The 17285-nt window shown below is 38.0% G+C and overlaps 1 protein-coding gene across 2 annotated transcripts in view; it reads right to left on the reverse strand.

Moving 5' to 3' along the window:
• Positions 1-17285, reverse strand: part of Kap-alpha1 (karyopherin alpha1) — a 73305-nt gene that overhangs the window by 43698 nt on the left and 12322 nt on the right. For both annotated transcript variants that reach the window (XM_076517276.1, XM_076517278.1), the window contains exons 2-5: positions 16008-16152; positions 9696-9794; positions 8545-8641; positions 8155-8246 (exon numbers count right to left, since the gene is read on the reverse strand). In XM_076517276.1, coding sequence (XP_076373391.1) covers positions 8155-8246; positions 8545-8641; positions 9696-9794; positions 16008-16121 — 402 coding nt within the window. In that variant the 5' untranslated portion in view covers positions 16122-16152. The remainder of the gene's footprint in view (positions 1-8154; positions 8247-8544; positions 8642-9695; positions 9795-16007; positions 16153-17285) is intronic.

Raw genomic sequence — 17285 nt, forward strand, 5'->3', positions numbered from 1 at the left:
AACTTTCTTATGTGCAAAATAACTTAATTACTACTATGTCTTTCTGTCTCTTTTAGATAAACACTGAAACCAAAAAAATGCCTCCTTGAGAATGCCTGGAAGCCAGGGAGTGATTATGTTTTCCCCCAGTGTGGTCCAAGAAAGCTGCGTTTTCAGCATCGTTGGCTCTCACAATGGAGATAGGTACTCTACAGTCAACATGCAAAGGGTGCTTTCTGCAAGTACTGCTGTCTTTATGCTCCTGATGGTGCTGGTGTTGGAAGCCAAAAATTGGGACAACTAGTGAAATTTCCATACACAAACTGGAAGAAGGCTGTTGAAGACTTCAAGGCACATGAATTGAAACAGTACCACCAAGACAGCAAAGAAAAAGCTAACAATTTTTCTACAGGTTGTAAACACAAGTTCATCTGTGCACTTGCAGCTTGATGCAACTTACAAGCAAGAAATTGAATAGAACTGGCAATATTTAATGTCTATTATTGATACTGTATCGCTGTGTGGGAGACAGGGTTTAGCTGTGAGGGGAAAATATGATTCTGGTCCAATGTTTGTTGATGAAACTGATGAGGAGCCCATCAATAATGATGGGAATTTTTGGGCAATTTTGCACTACAGGGCAAAGGGTGATGTCAAGCTTTCAGCAAGCCTTAAGAGTACAAAGAGGAATGCTACATATCAGAGTCCTCAAATTCAAAATGAAATCATCAATGCCTGTAATACTCATATTCTTGATGCTTTGGACAACAGGGTTAATGCTGCAAAGTGTTTCTCAATATTAGCTGATGAAGCAACAGATATTTCAGGCATTGAACAGTTTTTGCTATGTGTTAGATAATTGCATGCCAATGACAACTCTGTTGCAGTGAGAGAAGAATTTTTTCAATTTATACCTGTTTATGATGTGACAGGTAAAAACTTGGCTGATGTTATCATAACCAATCTGACAAAATATGGTATTGATATGGCTTACCTGCAAGGACAAAGGTACGACAGTGCTGCCTCCATGAGTGGGAAATTCAATGGTGTCCAGAGACACATAACTGATAAATTCCCACTTGCACCCCTATGTACACTGCAGTGCCCATTCCCTAAACTTGACAATTTCTGATGCTTGTAAAGAATTTCCTGTGCAAAATTGCATGGGAGTAATTTCTAGCATTGAAAACTTTCTCAATACACCCAAACCAAAGCACGTTTTGGCTCTTTCGGTGAAGAATAAAGCACCTGAATCAAAAAAAAAAGTTTGAAAGGTCTCTGCCCCACCAGGTGGGTTAAGAGGCATGATTCAGTCATTGACTTTCTAGAATTAATTCATGCAGTTGCAGATGCCCTTGAGACCATATCAGGTTGGCAAGACAGAGATTCTGCCACACAAGCCAATCAATTGTTGTGTTCTATAACACAGCCAGAATTCATCATCATTCTACTTACCATTGCTAAACTGTTTTCCTTTAGTTTACCTCTGTGCAACTTACTGCAGCAACAGAACATTAATTTAGGTGCTGCGATGCATCATGCAGAAATAGTGGAAGATTTAATCCGTTTACTTAGAAATAATACTGTGAATGAATTTAACATTTTCTGTGAGGCTCAAACTCTGTGAAGTGAGCTTCAAATTGACATCATAATGCCAAGGCAGGCTAAAAGACAGATGTACCGTGCTAACCCACAAACCACTAACCCTGAGGAATACTTTCTTATTGTTGTATTTGTACCATTTGTTGATCACTTTCTTTCACAAATATGTGACCATCTGTCCAGTCACAAAACTCTCCTTACAAACTTCATGTGTCTACTACCATCAGGATCTACCACAGCATGGTCAGAACCTACAGCACAACAATGTGACCAAATTAAAGAGTTGGTCAATGAATACAAGGCTGACATTGACAGCACTTCACTAGCTGCATTAGGTGAACTTAGGGTTTGGTACAAATCACTTGCAAACAACAGACCAAAAAATCTCATAGATGCATATGCAATGTGCAATGCAAAAATGTTCCCAGTCATTTCTAGACTGTTGAAAGTATTTGCCATGCTGCCTGTGTCAACGAGCTCAGTGGAGCATTCATTTTCAACTCTCAGAAGACCCAAAATGTATTTGAGAAATACCACCACTGAAGATCGATTGAATGGCCTGGCCTCATTATACATTCACCGTGATGTTAAAGTTGAACCAAACTATGTTGTAGATGTCCTGGCAAGAACGAACAGGCGTTTGAGCCTTTCATAGATATTCGATTGTATTTCTCTAGTTCTGACAAAACTTGCTGTATTAAAAGTGTTCAATAAGAAATTTGCATTTGACCATTTGTTGTGTGTGAAATTATCTGCCATACAATCACGGATCTTTATGAAACTACACAGGTGGCAACTGAACTTGTCTAAAAAAGTTTGGGTCCGGGAGGGGGGGCAACTCCCCCTTGGTTATGCCCCTGTCTATGGTGCAAAGTAACAAAGCTTTCAGCACCAAACAACCAGTAAAAATGAAAATAACAGTGAAATTATTATAAAGTCTAAAAGTAAAACTAGTTAAAAGAGTGGTCCAATGTCAGATAAACAATTAAATACAATTAAAAATGACCTACAGCCCTTAAAAAATTAAAAATATTTATAAGGTGGACAGTGTCACCATTGCCAATGACACTGTCTAACATCAAAGGTAAATCTGTGGACAAAATGTCTGAAATGATGCTGTCATTCAGAATTGTAATGACAGCATAACAGTGAAATGTAGGCTATTATGACCTGAGTATCACATCGACCATGCATTGGTGCATCAGTCCCAGATAAAATGAAACAATGAATTAAAAAACTGTGACCAATGCATAGTCTAGTTAGAACAACTACCTCCTTCCACTCCATACAGAAACAGGACGGCTAAAGTCCAATAGAGGTTTTTTCTGGAAAAGCTTGTTTTCATGTTTACTCCAAGTCAACTACCAACTGTCACAGAGCCAAGCCTTCAATACAAGACCAAAGTCCATGTATGGAATAGGCACGGCAGTTATAGCACAAGAGCAGACAGAATTAGCCAGTGTCAGTGAGCTTGTTCCCACAAATACCAACTTGGCCTAGTATTCATAATAACAGGATAGAAGTACAGGGTGTTTGGAAAGTCACTGTGCACTTATATATTTATTGACAGAGGAGGTAAATATGAATGACAATTATAAACAATGTTGAAAGTGACCCTCGTTGGCATCAATACAGGCCTGGATCCTTCTTATTTTGTTTCTAAACACTGCTATCAGTTGCTTGGCTTGAAATAGACTGAATAAAATATGATTACAAAACTGCACAGCGACTTTCCGAACACCCTGTATATGATAGAGAGAAATGATCCAGTCTGTTTTCAATATGAACAAGAACAGGGTGAGAACTAATGTGAAGCAATTTCATGGGCAGTAGAGAGCTAAGTGAGTCGGAAAAATAGTACAATTTGAGTACTACTTAGCTTCTACATGATCCAGGGCAAAAGAAATGATATAAAATTTGGCAGTGGACACAGAATCTGTAGAGGGAATTCTATGTACAACTACCGAGGGCACAACAGATCTTTAGCACAGAACATTGTTCTAATCCCCAACAGGTGGAAGAGAAGACATGAAGGACTTTCAGTGCCCTTGTACACTTGACTTGTAGCTGCATGTTGCATGGTATAAAGGTCAGCTTACAGAAAGAAATGAGCCCCACAAACTTTGCCTCGGGGATCACAGGAAGCACAACTTCACCAACATGGAGTTCAGGACCAGGATGAATACCCTTTTGGTGGTAAAAGTGCATGCAAACAGTTTTAGAGAGAGAAAAGGTAAAACTGTTTGCTATAGTCCACTTTGGTAAATGCTTGAGGGCAGTGTAGCTGCCGCTCAATAAACTTCATGTTCAACAACTGACACAAGATATGGAATTCATAAAAAATACAGGTGATTGCACTGGTAGGAGGGAGTTGTCCAGTGGTAGCATTAATCTTTATATGGAAAAGTGTGAGATTCAAAACAGCCCTGAGGGACTTCAAGTTCCTGTAGGAACAAACAAGATAGTATCCAACCTGCAGGAACTTGAAATCACCAGTCCATTAGAAAAGTTTTAATAAAAATGACAAATGGCCACATAACCCATATGAGTGGAAATCTCACAAAATGCCATACCTCCACATGGTATCATAAGCCTTTTCAATGTCAAAGAATACTGACACAAGATGTTGCTTGAGAAAGGCTCCTCTGATCAACATTTCAAGTCTAATAAGGTGGTTAATGGTGGAGTGCTGTCGTCAAAACCCACAGTGGGTGGGCAAGAGGAGGTTGTTTGATTCAAGGAACTAAACAAAACAAGCATTAACTATCCTTTCTCAGGTCTTACAGAGACAACTCATCAAAGCAACTGGATGGTAGGTTAAAGGAGTCTCAAAATCCTCCTCAGGCTTAGAAAAAGGGAGGACAATAGCCTAGCACAAGCATAAGGAAAAGAATCCTCTTGCCAGATCTGGTTAAAAACAACCAAAAGAACAGCAAGAGAGATAGTGCAGCTTCTCATAGTGCATATCGTCAGATCCAACCAATGTACTGCCACACTGATAAAGAACAAGCTTGAATTCCACCATTGAATTATACACATAGAAACGATCTGTCTAAAAGGAAAAAGGTGATCGCTCTGCTCAAGTTTTTATGGCTAAAAAGGTAAGGGATGAAGCAGGAGTGCTAGATACCTGGCAAAAGTTTTCACCAAATGTACTGCCAATGTCCTGGGCATCAGCAACTTCCTGGCCATCAGAGAGCAAGATTGAAAAAGAGACAGAAGTATACTGCCCAGTGACCTTCCAAATCTTGTCCCATATGACTTAGGAACTGGTGGAAGAATAGACGCTGGTTGCGAATTTAATCTGGCTTTGATGTCTCATCTGCCAAGCATGTGCATGGGCCCACTGAAAAGCAATGCAGTTCAACAGTGTGGGATATCTATAAAAGATGTCCCAAACCTGTTTTTGAACTTTCCATGCCATAAAACAGGCACGATTACACCACTGATGATGATATCATGGAAAAAACATGTTAAGGTTTTATGTATAGACTGAGCAGCTGGTTGGACAGTACAGTCAGTTACTGCTGCCACACAGTTGTCTATTGATGGCTTACACACAATGGCAGGATCAAGTTCCAAATGAGCAGTGAAAGAGGACCAGTTGGCCTGGTCCAGCTTTCACTGTGGCACACAGATTGAGTGGCATCAACCATGGTCAGTCTCTCTCAAAATGACATGAAAATGATCACTGCCCCATGGATCACTGTCAACCCTCCATGAAAAGTGAGAGAAAAGTGAAAGGGAGCAGACAGAAATAGCAGTAAAAGACTGACTAGATGCATGAAAATAAGTGTAAAAAACCAGTATTGAAGAGAGAAAGGTTATGATCCGAGAACATACGCTCTATGGAGTGACCCTCCCCCATCAATATTAAGACCTCCCCAGAGAGAATAATGTCCATTAAAATGTCCCAGGATTAAAAAATGGAGGCAACAACTGTTCAATAAGAGCATCAAGGTCTGATTGATCATAGGTCTCTCCAGGAGACAGAGAGAATAGATGGTGATGGTATGACCCAAGGAAAGACTGACAGCTACAGCCTCCAAGGGTGTATTGAGTGGCAAAGATAGAGTGGGCACATGCTGGTTGACAAGAGCTGCCACACCTTCATGCACTCATCCATCACACAACCTGTCACTGCCGTATGGTGATTATATCTCCAGGTTTTAAGAACATTTCCTGTAAAGAAAGACACAGGATGATAAGAATCAATCAGCACCTTGATATCATCTAAATTAGAATGGGAACCTTGACAGTTCTACTGCATCAATGTGGCCATTGTTATTTAAATGAAGGAAAAATGGGCAAAGAACCCTTCTATTTTCAACCAAGTGAGCAGGTCTCTGTCATTGGAAGGAAATTCCAGTGACTAAGGACATGAACGAATAATCATTCTGTATCTCGGGACTGGAGAAGAAGACGGACCTGAGGAAATGCCTAAACCCAGAACCAAATAAAGTGATCTACAGAGCTGCTGGAAGGAATGGTGGGAACAGAAATGGGTGTGGCATTGACTCATCAACTTTCTTAACCAAAGAGGGCAAAAGACTTTTCATGTGGTTTGAAAATGATGCTGTTGGAGGAACAGACAGAACTGTTTGCATTCCCACTGTAGCAGTGGAACTAAATGCAGCAGCATATGTTTGAGATAGAATGGGGTACAATAACTTCTGTGCCTCTGGGTATGAGATATTGTCCAGTCTTTCTGTATTGCACCTCTTCCTCCTCCACTCACTTAGAGCAAGATCACAAGTATGAGGGGTTCGGACCATTATAGTTAATACAGAGTGGGTCTAGTTTGTACTCTTGATTGTTGAGGTATTTGCCACCACAACAAGCACGTTAAAGAACCACAACATGATATTTTAAAGTAACTAAACTGTTCACACTGGAAGCATCAGAGAAGGTCAGGAATATATGGCCTCACCTTACAATTTAAATATCCTGCCTTGATACTGGCAGGTGAACCTGGCAATATAAACGTCAGATAATTACATTTATAGGCAGCATTATTCTGTCTTTGTAAGTGGAGATTAGACACACTGCAGAAATGCCTGGCTGGACAAACCAGCAAGGATCTCCGACTCAGGAATGTTCTTTAAATCCCTCTCAACTATAACTCCTCTGGAAGAATTCAAATTTGCATGGAGAGTAACCTCAATGGGTACATCCTCAATAGACTTTTATTTCAAGAGAAGTTTGGTATGTTGTGGTGAAGATAATTCCACCAAAATGTCTCCATAGCATAACTTGGGAGAGTTAGAAAGCCCCTCTAATCCCTTTTGAATGAAAAAAAGGGAGACATCTTGTCCTAATGATTTATCAGATAAGAAATGTATACTTAGAAATTAAGGTACAGAATCTGACACATCCATGTGTGGTTGTATTCTGATAATCTGTTTTTCTTAATTTTTTTATGAATGGATGGGGGGGGTATCCATAACAGAGGGAATACATTTCAGTGCCCACTGTCACTACCCACCATGAAGCCCTACAAGGTGAAGTACTGCAATGCCAAACAAGGATACTGCAGCAATGTCAGGGTTTTGTGACCATTACACCTAAATATCAATATAAGACACAATGTCCACAACACCCGTGGAGAACAACCAACACTGGTATTTGGTTGATCCTGGTCCAAGTGTACCAATCTCAGAGGTAAACTGAAAGTGCAAAACCTCCTCTGGGAGGTCCCCTCACCGCATGCAGGAATCTTCACCAAGGGGAGACAAGGAATCAGCAAAATGAAATTTAACTTAGTCAACAAGAACACCATTTAAAACATTTTAATATTTGTGTATTCATTATTCTTTTTTATAAATAATGGCACAGGTTTATGCTTCCAATAGTGTAGTTTATTCACGATGAAACTTCAGAACAGTTTTAAAAAAATTTCATTAAATTAAAATGTTCAGATGGTGCTTGCACCTTAGGAAATGACTATAAAAGAAAGGATAATTTCTTGCTGATAAGACTTTGGATGTTCCACTAATGGAAAGAAGTTAACTAAATATTGCTGCAGAATACCCAAATCCCAATTTAACTAAAATATCAAGTAATTTTGGGTCAAGTCTCAATTTGGGGCTGAAACACTAAATTTTGTATTCCCTTACTACATTTTTATAAAGCGTTTTTGTTCTTCAGTGCCAATATACTGAAATTTGACAATAAAAAACCACCACTATTTAATTTCTTTTGTCAAATTATGCCCAATGTGATGACAACAAATGAAAAGTTTACAAATTATTTTGTCCCAATCACACTACAAAGATTTATACAAGAGATATATAAAAATCTGTATAAATTGCATAAATTCTAATGTTAAGTGGGACAAAGTTCTGAAAAGTGTCATAGATCAGAATTAGTTATACTACTTATGATTTCATTAGCTGTCCCATAAACAAGATGATTATGCTATTTACAAATGTTTCTTCTAATATTTGATTATAACAAGTACCTCAGTAAATGAAATGCTGTTAGTACTAGGTGACTGCAGGAGTGTAAGTGGTCCCTCATCTCCCCATGCTGTACAGAGAAAAAAACAACAAAAACTACAGATACTATACTTACTTGTAATGTACAATTGTCTGTTCGTTGGAGAAATTCAACAAACCGAGGAATTATTCCAGTTTGAATAACTTCATCAATTGGTGGGTTAGGTTCTACAAAATATGAATACAATTACAGCCATATTAAACATTGTGCTATAACAACAACCTTCCATTAAAAAAAGTTACACACTTAAAAAATTCAGTTTCTTCCTAAATCCCTTTTTCTCTACATACATTTGCTGTTAGTTTAACAAAATATCTAAAAGTTCAACAAACTTCTGAGTGACCACAGTTCTGTGTATTATGTGCAGAGTGATGTTCATGTTTTTCCCTTTTAAATAACAGTTTCTGTACATGATACAGCTCACTAAAGTCTAACTTCAAAACAAGTTATCGCGAAAGTTATTACCTTTCGATAAAAGCTTTCTAAACTTCTGAGTGGCTGCCAGCTGCTGTTCAGTGTTGTCTGTATAAAGTGATGCAACCATCTCAGGTGTAATCATTGGCTGAAATGAAACAATTTTTGTAATATTATGTGTATTTCTAAGAACTCAAGAATGATGAATGACAGCAAAGTTAATTAAATTATAATATACCAACCAATACAGACCATCTACTCCGTACAACTTGTGAGAGTGTACCATGTACTCCATACAACAACTTGTAAGTGGATCGTCTCCTCGGTACCACCGCTTGGGAGCGTGGATCGTCTCCTCGGTACCACAGCTTGGGAGCGTGGATCACCTACTCGGTACAACAACTTCCAAACATGGATCACATACTCAGTACAACAACTTGCAAACATGGATAACCTACTCAGTACAACAACTTGTGAATGTGAATCACCTACTCAGTACAACATCTTGTAAAGTCTGTATAACAACTTATAAACATGGATCATCTACTCTGTATAACATGCAAATGCCACACCTACCAATGTTAAATTCTTTGAAAAAAGGTTCATATAAACTAAAACTGATTGCTGTACTTTGAAATGGAGATCAAACTAATACTGCACATCACTCAGAAACAATATCCATGAATGACATCCTGTTCTTTATGCACAGGACTCCTCTTTCACCAATATTTATTTACTGATGATATGGACCTAACTGATTTACTGCAAAATCTCTCAATCTGATTGGTCAGAAATAAGACTACAGGATCAATATAAAAGTGGCTTAAAGAGGGTCTCTGTTAAATACTTTATATTAAGTGATCAAAAATTATTCTAGTTTGAAAGTGCATAACTTGGTGTTTCAGTCAATAAAATACAATGTTGTTATTAACCCTATTAAAAACTCTCCTAATGTGAAATGTCATGTTTTAGTTATCATTTGGATATCAAGAAAACCACATAACACCCTAGCCTAGTGTAACTTCCTTCAAAATACACAATCTACAAAATAAAAGCTAAGAAAAGATAACTAACAGCTAATGTTTGTAGCTAAAACAGTTATGATATAAAGATACAATATTTCCAGAAGCAACTAATTATTGCTCATAAAGTATTAAATATTCAACAATTTATTTAAACATTCAAGAATACAAATCCAATACCTGTGAGGCTCCATCTGCCTTATCCTGGATTAAAGCATTTAGTGCATCTACATCATGGTCTGAATCAGGAGGCGTACTTAGATTTCTTCGTTTGTACAGCTATGAAATTAAATATTAAAATGTTGAAGCCTATCACAGATTAGATGTGAATCATACAGCATGTATTACAAAAGGAAATACTTCTTTAAAATCTTTTCCCTACGAGTATTTTTTGTATTTATCAATGGAACTAGTTCCTGTTTAGGAACTTGACATTTTCACAATTTCTCATTAAACTATTTCGAAAATAATTTTTTTCATTCTATTTATTTTGTTTATGCATCAGAGTTGTGATTACTGTACTTGAGATGACAATGGTAGGACAGTAGAGATGATTTAATATCTTCACTTTTGTTTCAAAAGTTTTACATGACCATTTTCTTACGACAACAGTAGTAACATATTCTAGGATTTTTAGCTTCTTTTGGCAACATTTGTTGTTTATTGAAATATGTTGTTTTATCTATCAAATCCCTGTTAGAAAGTTAATTTATTTATTTATAGCAATTTTTTTACTACATACAGATCATGTAGAAAAATCATACATGCACAAGCTGATTTTAAAGCAGTTATTATACTCCAGTAGGAAATCTTCCAATAACCAATAGTACATCAAAACATCATTCACTGTAAAGTGGTTTCCGACTCACAAACCACAGTCACTTAAAAACAGTTTCATATTAACTCGTTCTCAAAAGTTCAGTTTCCATAGAGATGTACAAGTACAAAGTTTTCATGGGTTCAGTGTGACAATCTTACAGAAACAGTTCCCTTTGTAACAAGTAAAGAGCCCTTAAGGTTAAAATAGAATAATTTTAAAGGTTCATTTGCCACAAAGTCTCAAGTCTGCTTAAAATATATGAATCCACTGCCAAGTACAAACTCTTTGTTAAGTGTATTCACTAGTTAAAAAAAAAGGTTCTATAAATACTAACAACTGTCCCATACCTGCACAGAAATATTTTTTTAGATTAAACATGACTGTTTCAAAAGTTAGTTGGTTGGTTTGGTGTTTTATGGTGCAAAGCAACTAGGCTATCTGCACCAAACATCAGTAAAAAGTTAAAATTAAAGTAAAATTACCAAAATTCATAAAATGAAATTAAGGTAAAAAAAAAAAACAAAGTTTGATTTTTGAATTAAAACAAATAGCATTAACTCCAATTTTTATATCTAGTCTACAGCAGTAAGAGAAAAACTGTAGTAATACAATTTGTAAAGGACTTTCTGTAGCATAACTGAAATTATCATAACTCACCAGGAAGATTAACAGGCAAGTTCAAAAACCACTGTTACTAACCTGAAGTTGGCCTTTCCAGTCCTGGTTCTGAGTTATTTGATGTTATGGTCATTTTCAGAAAGTAAAGTAATTAAAGTTTTAAAAGATTTGAAGCAAAATATTTTATTATAACTCACCAGGATAACTAACGGGTAGTTTAAACAGGAGCCTTAGTCACCTTAAGATTGCCTTTACAATCCTTGTTTTGAGCTACTTGACATTACAGCCATTTTCTAATTTGAAATCGTACTAAATGTATTTTGATTCTCAAAATGGAATCACATTAAGATATGTATAATGTATAAATTAAAAAAGTTAAATTGCATTTAAAAGATTAATGGCCTTTAAAAAACTAATTAAAAACATTTCCAAGGTGGACAATGTCACCATCGCCAATAACACTAACGTCACAAATAAACCTTGGGACAAAACATGTTTAAAATGGTACTGTCATTGAGTCATAATGACGGCAAGACAGTAAAGTGTGTCTTATTGTGACCTGCGTGTTACACAGACAACACACTGGTGCATCAGTCTCATAAAAAAGAAAACAACAAGTTAAAAAACTGTGACCAACGTGTAGTCCAATTAGAGCAACTTCCTCTTTCTGATCCTTACAGAAGCAAGATGGCCAAAGTCCAATAGAGGGTTTCATTTGGAAAAGCTTGTTTTCATGTTCCTCACTCCAAGTCAACTGCCAACTGGCACGGAGCAAAGCCTTGAATACAGGACCATAGTCCATGTATGGTACAGACACAGCAGTGAGAGTTCCAGAGCAGAGAGATTTACCTGTAGTGTCAGCGAGCTTGTTCCCACAAATTCCAATGTGGCCCAGTATCCAGAAAAACTGGATAGAAGTAGATGTTAAAGAGAAATGGGACAGTCAATTTTGAATATTGGCAAGAACAGGGTGTGAAATAACATGATTCAATTCCAGGGCCAGTAGAGAACTAAGCAAGTCGCTAACTATAAATAGAGCAATTTGAGTACTGCTAAGCTTCTATGTGATCCAGGGCAAGAAAAATGGCATAAAGTGCAGCAGTGAACACAGAAGCTGTAGAGGAGATTCTGCGCACAACCACCAAACCACGACAAACCATGGCAGAGCCCACACAATCACCTGATTTTGAACCATTCGTATAAATGGGAATGGAAAGATGGTTTGAAAGATGTTTGGCAAATATAAAACGATACTTCCAATCGTGAGTATCGACCTTCAGATAACTCAAAGAAAGGTCACACTTGGGAATGATAAGTCATGGTAGGATGAGCTGACCAGTGGATACAGCAATGTTATCCAAGAATAAACCCAATTCATCCACCTGCTCCTCAATACAAAGGTTAAAAGGAACAATAGCAGGTCATCTGTTATGAAAAAATATGGCCCACCGAGAAAGGGAAACACAACCCCGGGTGGGATGCTTTGGCAAGAAACAAAGTTTCAAAGCATATACTAAAGACAGTTGCAAACAGCAGAGGTGCAAAGAAGGTTTACAAGACTGTGTATAAACTCTGAACTGGGGAAGTGTGGAACGCCCTGGTTATAAAGAGGAGGTTGTTTGATTCGAGAAACCAAACAAGACAAGCATTAACCATCCTCTAAGATCTTACAGAGACATCTCAAAGCAAATGAATGGTAGTTTGAAGGAATCTTGGGATCCTTCCTAGGCTTAGTGAAAGGTAGGAGAATAGCCTGGTGCCAGGCATCAGGAAAAACATTCTCCTACCAGATCCAATTAAAAACAATCAGAAAAATAACAAGGGAAGCAGGAGACAGATGGCACAGCATTTCATAGTGTATATCATCATGTCCAGTCAATGTATTGCCAGACCAATGAAGAGCCAGTTTGAGTTCCACCAATGTATAGGGAAGATTACAGTCACAGGGAAAATCAGCTCAAAAGAAAAGAAGTGATTGCTCTGCCCAAGTCTTGATGGCTAAGAAGGTGGAAGATGAAGCATAAGTGCTAGATACCTGGCAAAAGCTTTCGCCTAGAATATCTGTAATGCTCTGGGTATCAACTACTTCCTGGCCATCAGAGAGCAAGATCAAGGGAACAACTGTATTGCTTACTGACCTTTTGAATCTTGTCCCATATTACTTTGGAATTGGTGGTAGAAGATTTGCTGGTTGTGAACTTAATCCAAGAATCCTTCCTGTTTTGATGTCTTACCCACTGAGCATGCACACAGGTCTGCTGGAAAGCAATGCAGTGCAAGAGTGTGGGTTACCTACAAAAAGTATCCCAGCCCCATTTTTTAGCCTTCTGTAACATGTGGCAGGCAGGATTACACCACAGACGAGGATATCATGCAAAACATGTCAAGGTTTTAGGAATACTCTGAGCAGCTGCCTGTATAATACATTCAGTTACTGCTGCCACAGTAACTGATGGCTTATAGATGATGGCAGGATCAAATTCAGCAAGTGCAGTGAAAGAGGGCCACTTTGCTTGATCCAGCTTCCATTGGGGCACAAAGGTTGGGTGGCATCAACCACAGCCAGTCTCTCTCTCAAAATTATAGGAAAATGATCACTGCCTCATGGATTATTGTCAACCCTCCATGAAAAGTGGGAGAATAGTGAAGGGGAGCAAATTGAGGGATCAGTAGCAGTAAAGGACAGACGAGTTACATGAAAATAAGTATAATAACCACTATTGAAAAGAGAAAGGTTGAGCATATGCTCTGTAGAATGACCCCTCCCATCAATATCAGCACTTCCCCAGAGGGGATGATGTCCATTAGTTCCCCCAGGATCAAAAAGGGAGACAGCAACTGTTGAATGAGAGCATCAAGATCTGATTGATCATAGGTCTCTCCAAGCAACAGGTAGAGATAACAAACAGTGATGGTATGACTCATGAAAGCAAGGATGGCTACGGCCTCCAAGGGTGGGTCAAATGGCAAAGACATGGCAGGCACACACTGGTCAACCAGCAGTGCAACCCCTCCATGCACTTATTCATCACACAGCCTGTCATTTCTGTATAAAAAGAAAACTGCCAAAAAGGTAACTGTATTGGCAGGTTTCAGAAATGTTTCCTGTAAGGAAAGCCATATAGAATGGTAGAAAGGAATCAGGGTTTGATGTCATCCAGATTAGAATGTAAACCTTGACAGTTCCATTGTATCAAGGTAGCCATTTTTATTTATGTCTGGGCAAATTTGGTGGAAAGCCCTTCTGTTTACAGCTACGTCTTTTTTCTTTATTGTCTTTATTCAAGGGAGGTCTTTCAACCTCCATGGATACTGCCCTGGGTCAATTGGGCAGATCTTTCCTGTCAGAAGAGAATTCCAGCAACTAAGGACATGACTGAATGATTGTTTTGCATCATGCATTGGGGGAAGAAGATGTACCTGAGGAAATGACCAGCCCCAGAACCAAAGGAAGTGAATCTTGGGGTTTGCTGGAATGATGCTAGGGAGAAAGATGGGTGTTGAAGTTGATTCATCAACTTTTTTAACCATGGAAGTCAAAAGACTTTTCATTTGATTTGAGAATGATTCTTTTGAAGGCACAGAGAGATCTGTCTACACTCCCACTTTAGTTGTGGAACGAAATACAGCAGCATACGTCCGAGATGAAGTGGTGAACAGCAACTTTTGTGCCCCAGGATAAGTAATGTTATGAATCGTTTACAAACGCTGCACCTTTTTCTTCCAACCATTCAGGGCAAGAACAAAAGTAAGATGGGTAAGAGCCATTGCAATTGATGCAATTAGGGTCTGTTTCACACTCAAAGGCATCGTGGTCTTTGCCACCACAATGAGCACATGTCAAGGAACCACGACGTGATGTCTTCAAGTGATTGAACCACTGACACTGGAAACATCTGAGAGGGTTTGGAATGTATGGCTGTACCTTGCAATTAAAATAACCTGCCTGGTTGCAGATGGACATGGTGATGTAAATGTCAGAATGAGGACATTAGTTGGCATCATAATTCCATCTTTGCAAGTGGAGATGCGTATCATTGCAGAAGCACCCTGGGTGGAGAAACAAATGAGAATCTCTGACTTCGGAGGAGTGTTCTTCGAATCCCTCTCCTCATAACTCATGACGAATTCAAAGTAGCATGAGGCGTAACCTCTATAGGTACATCTCCAATTGCTTTTGAATGCAAGAGGAGTTAGTTCACTGTGTTGAGATGTGGATGTTTCCACCATTATGTCACCAGAGCAAAGCTTCTTTACTGACTTTGGAAAGCCAGTAAGTCCCTCTAGTCCCTTCTGAATGAAAAAGGGAGACATCTGCCCTTAAGGTTTGTCTGAAAGATAATGTAGTATAAGAAAATGAAGTACAGGTATTACAGATGTTGAAGACTGCTGCTCAGAATCTTCAATATGTGGTAGTTTACCTATGGGCTGTTTTTCACTATTTTATTTACGTTTTTATTTAGAGGATCCATAATAAAAAAAGAATATTTTGGTGTCCACTTACCACATCCACCATGGAGCCCATGAGGGGATGCATTACAATGCCAAACAAGGACATTTCAGCAATGCCAGTGTTTCATGAGCACTATACCCAAACACCAGTATCAGATACAATGTCCACAACACCTGTTGAGAACATCCAATATTGGTACTTAGTTGACCGTATCCTAAGCGAACCAGCCGACTGATCCTAGGGGGGCCACCCGTCTACAAGAATTTAAGGCCAAAATGGTGTGTTATGGTTGGACCCCTCAACCACCAGGATCGTCTCCTCCCCTTCACAGGTCACCATGCACAGCAAACATGTGGGTGAATGTTTAGATCCCAGAGGAGATAAACTGAAAGAACAGAAACTTCCCTGGGAGGTCCCCTCCCCATGTACAGGAATCCACACCGAGGGGCTATTTCAAAAGCTTAATTTACAAACAAACCTAATACACAGAAATGTCTATTACAAGAAATTTATCTGAATGAGTGAGATAAAATTGAGACTATAATACAATGTTCATACAATCGAAAAGATACAAAGATATTATATTACATAAAATAACCACCTCATGTTCACGCTTCTGTTTTCTCAGCTGTACACCTTCTTCTTCTCGTCTTCTCCTTAGTTCCTGGGCATCCAAACCAGTATTTTTATATCGATATCTATGAGTACTAGACATGGTTGATCTGAGGTTAGCTGACAAACAAGAACTGCAAAAGGTAAAATATCAGTTTCAGAAATATTAAAAATACTTCCTCTTATGTTACATCTTTAAGTGTTTTGTTTTTTTACGATTAACAACAGCATTCAGTTTGATGTATACAATCATTTTCAATTTGATTTATATTTATTAATATATTTCCTTTTATACTTTATTTTGTGATTATCTGCCACTTTGGCTATTACCCATAAAAAAATGGCAGAACTAATAAAGATTCACTGGCAACCTACAACACGACCTGTCACAATGGCATTAAGTCAAGCTATTTAACAATATTTATGCAGAAATGTAATGGAATGATGGCAACTGCCTGTCATAGAAACACAAATATAGAAGATTACATTTTAAAAGTGTTTTGCCTTTCATTTTCCGATGGAAGATTTTTCAACCATTGTCCTGTACACTTTTGTTTGTAAACCAGGCAAAAGCTATCCATTCAGCTTGATTCCCTAAAGAATACTCTGCCTAAAAAATATGTGTTAACACAGTGACCCCATGCTGGCAAGGACTAAACAAGGCAATAATGTAATGAAAGTGTTTCAACTAAAATGTTCTTTTAATAATACAAAATGTCCTATGTCTGTAACAGTATAAACCAAAACTTCATACAAATATGATAAAAAAAAAACAATTTCAATTGCATTCCCATTTGTGTGTTAAAGTAGTTTCATTTTTATGACAAAATAAAACATGCAGCATACAGACATCATTTTCACATTTCATCTAACTCAGGGGTTCCCAACCGGTGGGTCGTGACCCCCTAGGGGGTCGCATAGCCTTGTTAGAAGTAGCTTGGGATAACATTAATTTTATTTGATCAATTACATTTTCAAGTCGCGAGTGCCAAAAGGTTGGGAACCCCTGATCTAACTATTAGATATGTTGTTACCTGGCTTCTGAAAGAAAATACTTATTTGTGAGTTCTTCTGTGATCTTGTACATGTAAGTTATTACACAATACAAACTTCTATTTACATTTTCCTAACACAAAATAGCACTTCAAACAAGTCAATCTATTTGTAGTTGTGGCTTTTAGATTTAAAAGATCTACGTGTGAGTGTGTGTGTTTTAATGAAATTTAACAATTATATCCAAATGAAGCTAAATGAAAAAACAAACTCA

This window comes from Tachypleus tridentatus, chromosome 8 (genome assembly GCF_004210375.1).
Source record: "Tachypleus tridentatus isolate NWPU-2018 chromosome 8, ASM421037v1, whole genome shotgun sequence".
Lineage (NCBI taxonomy): Eukaryota > Metazoa > Arthropoda > Merostomata > Xiphosura > Limulidae > Tachypleus > Tachypleus tridentatus.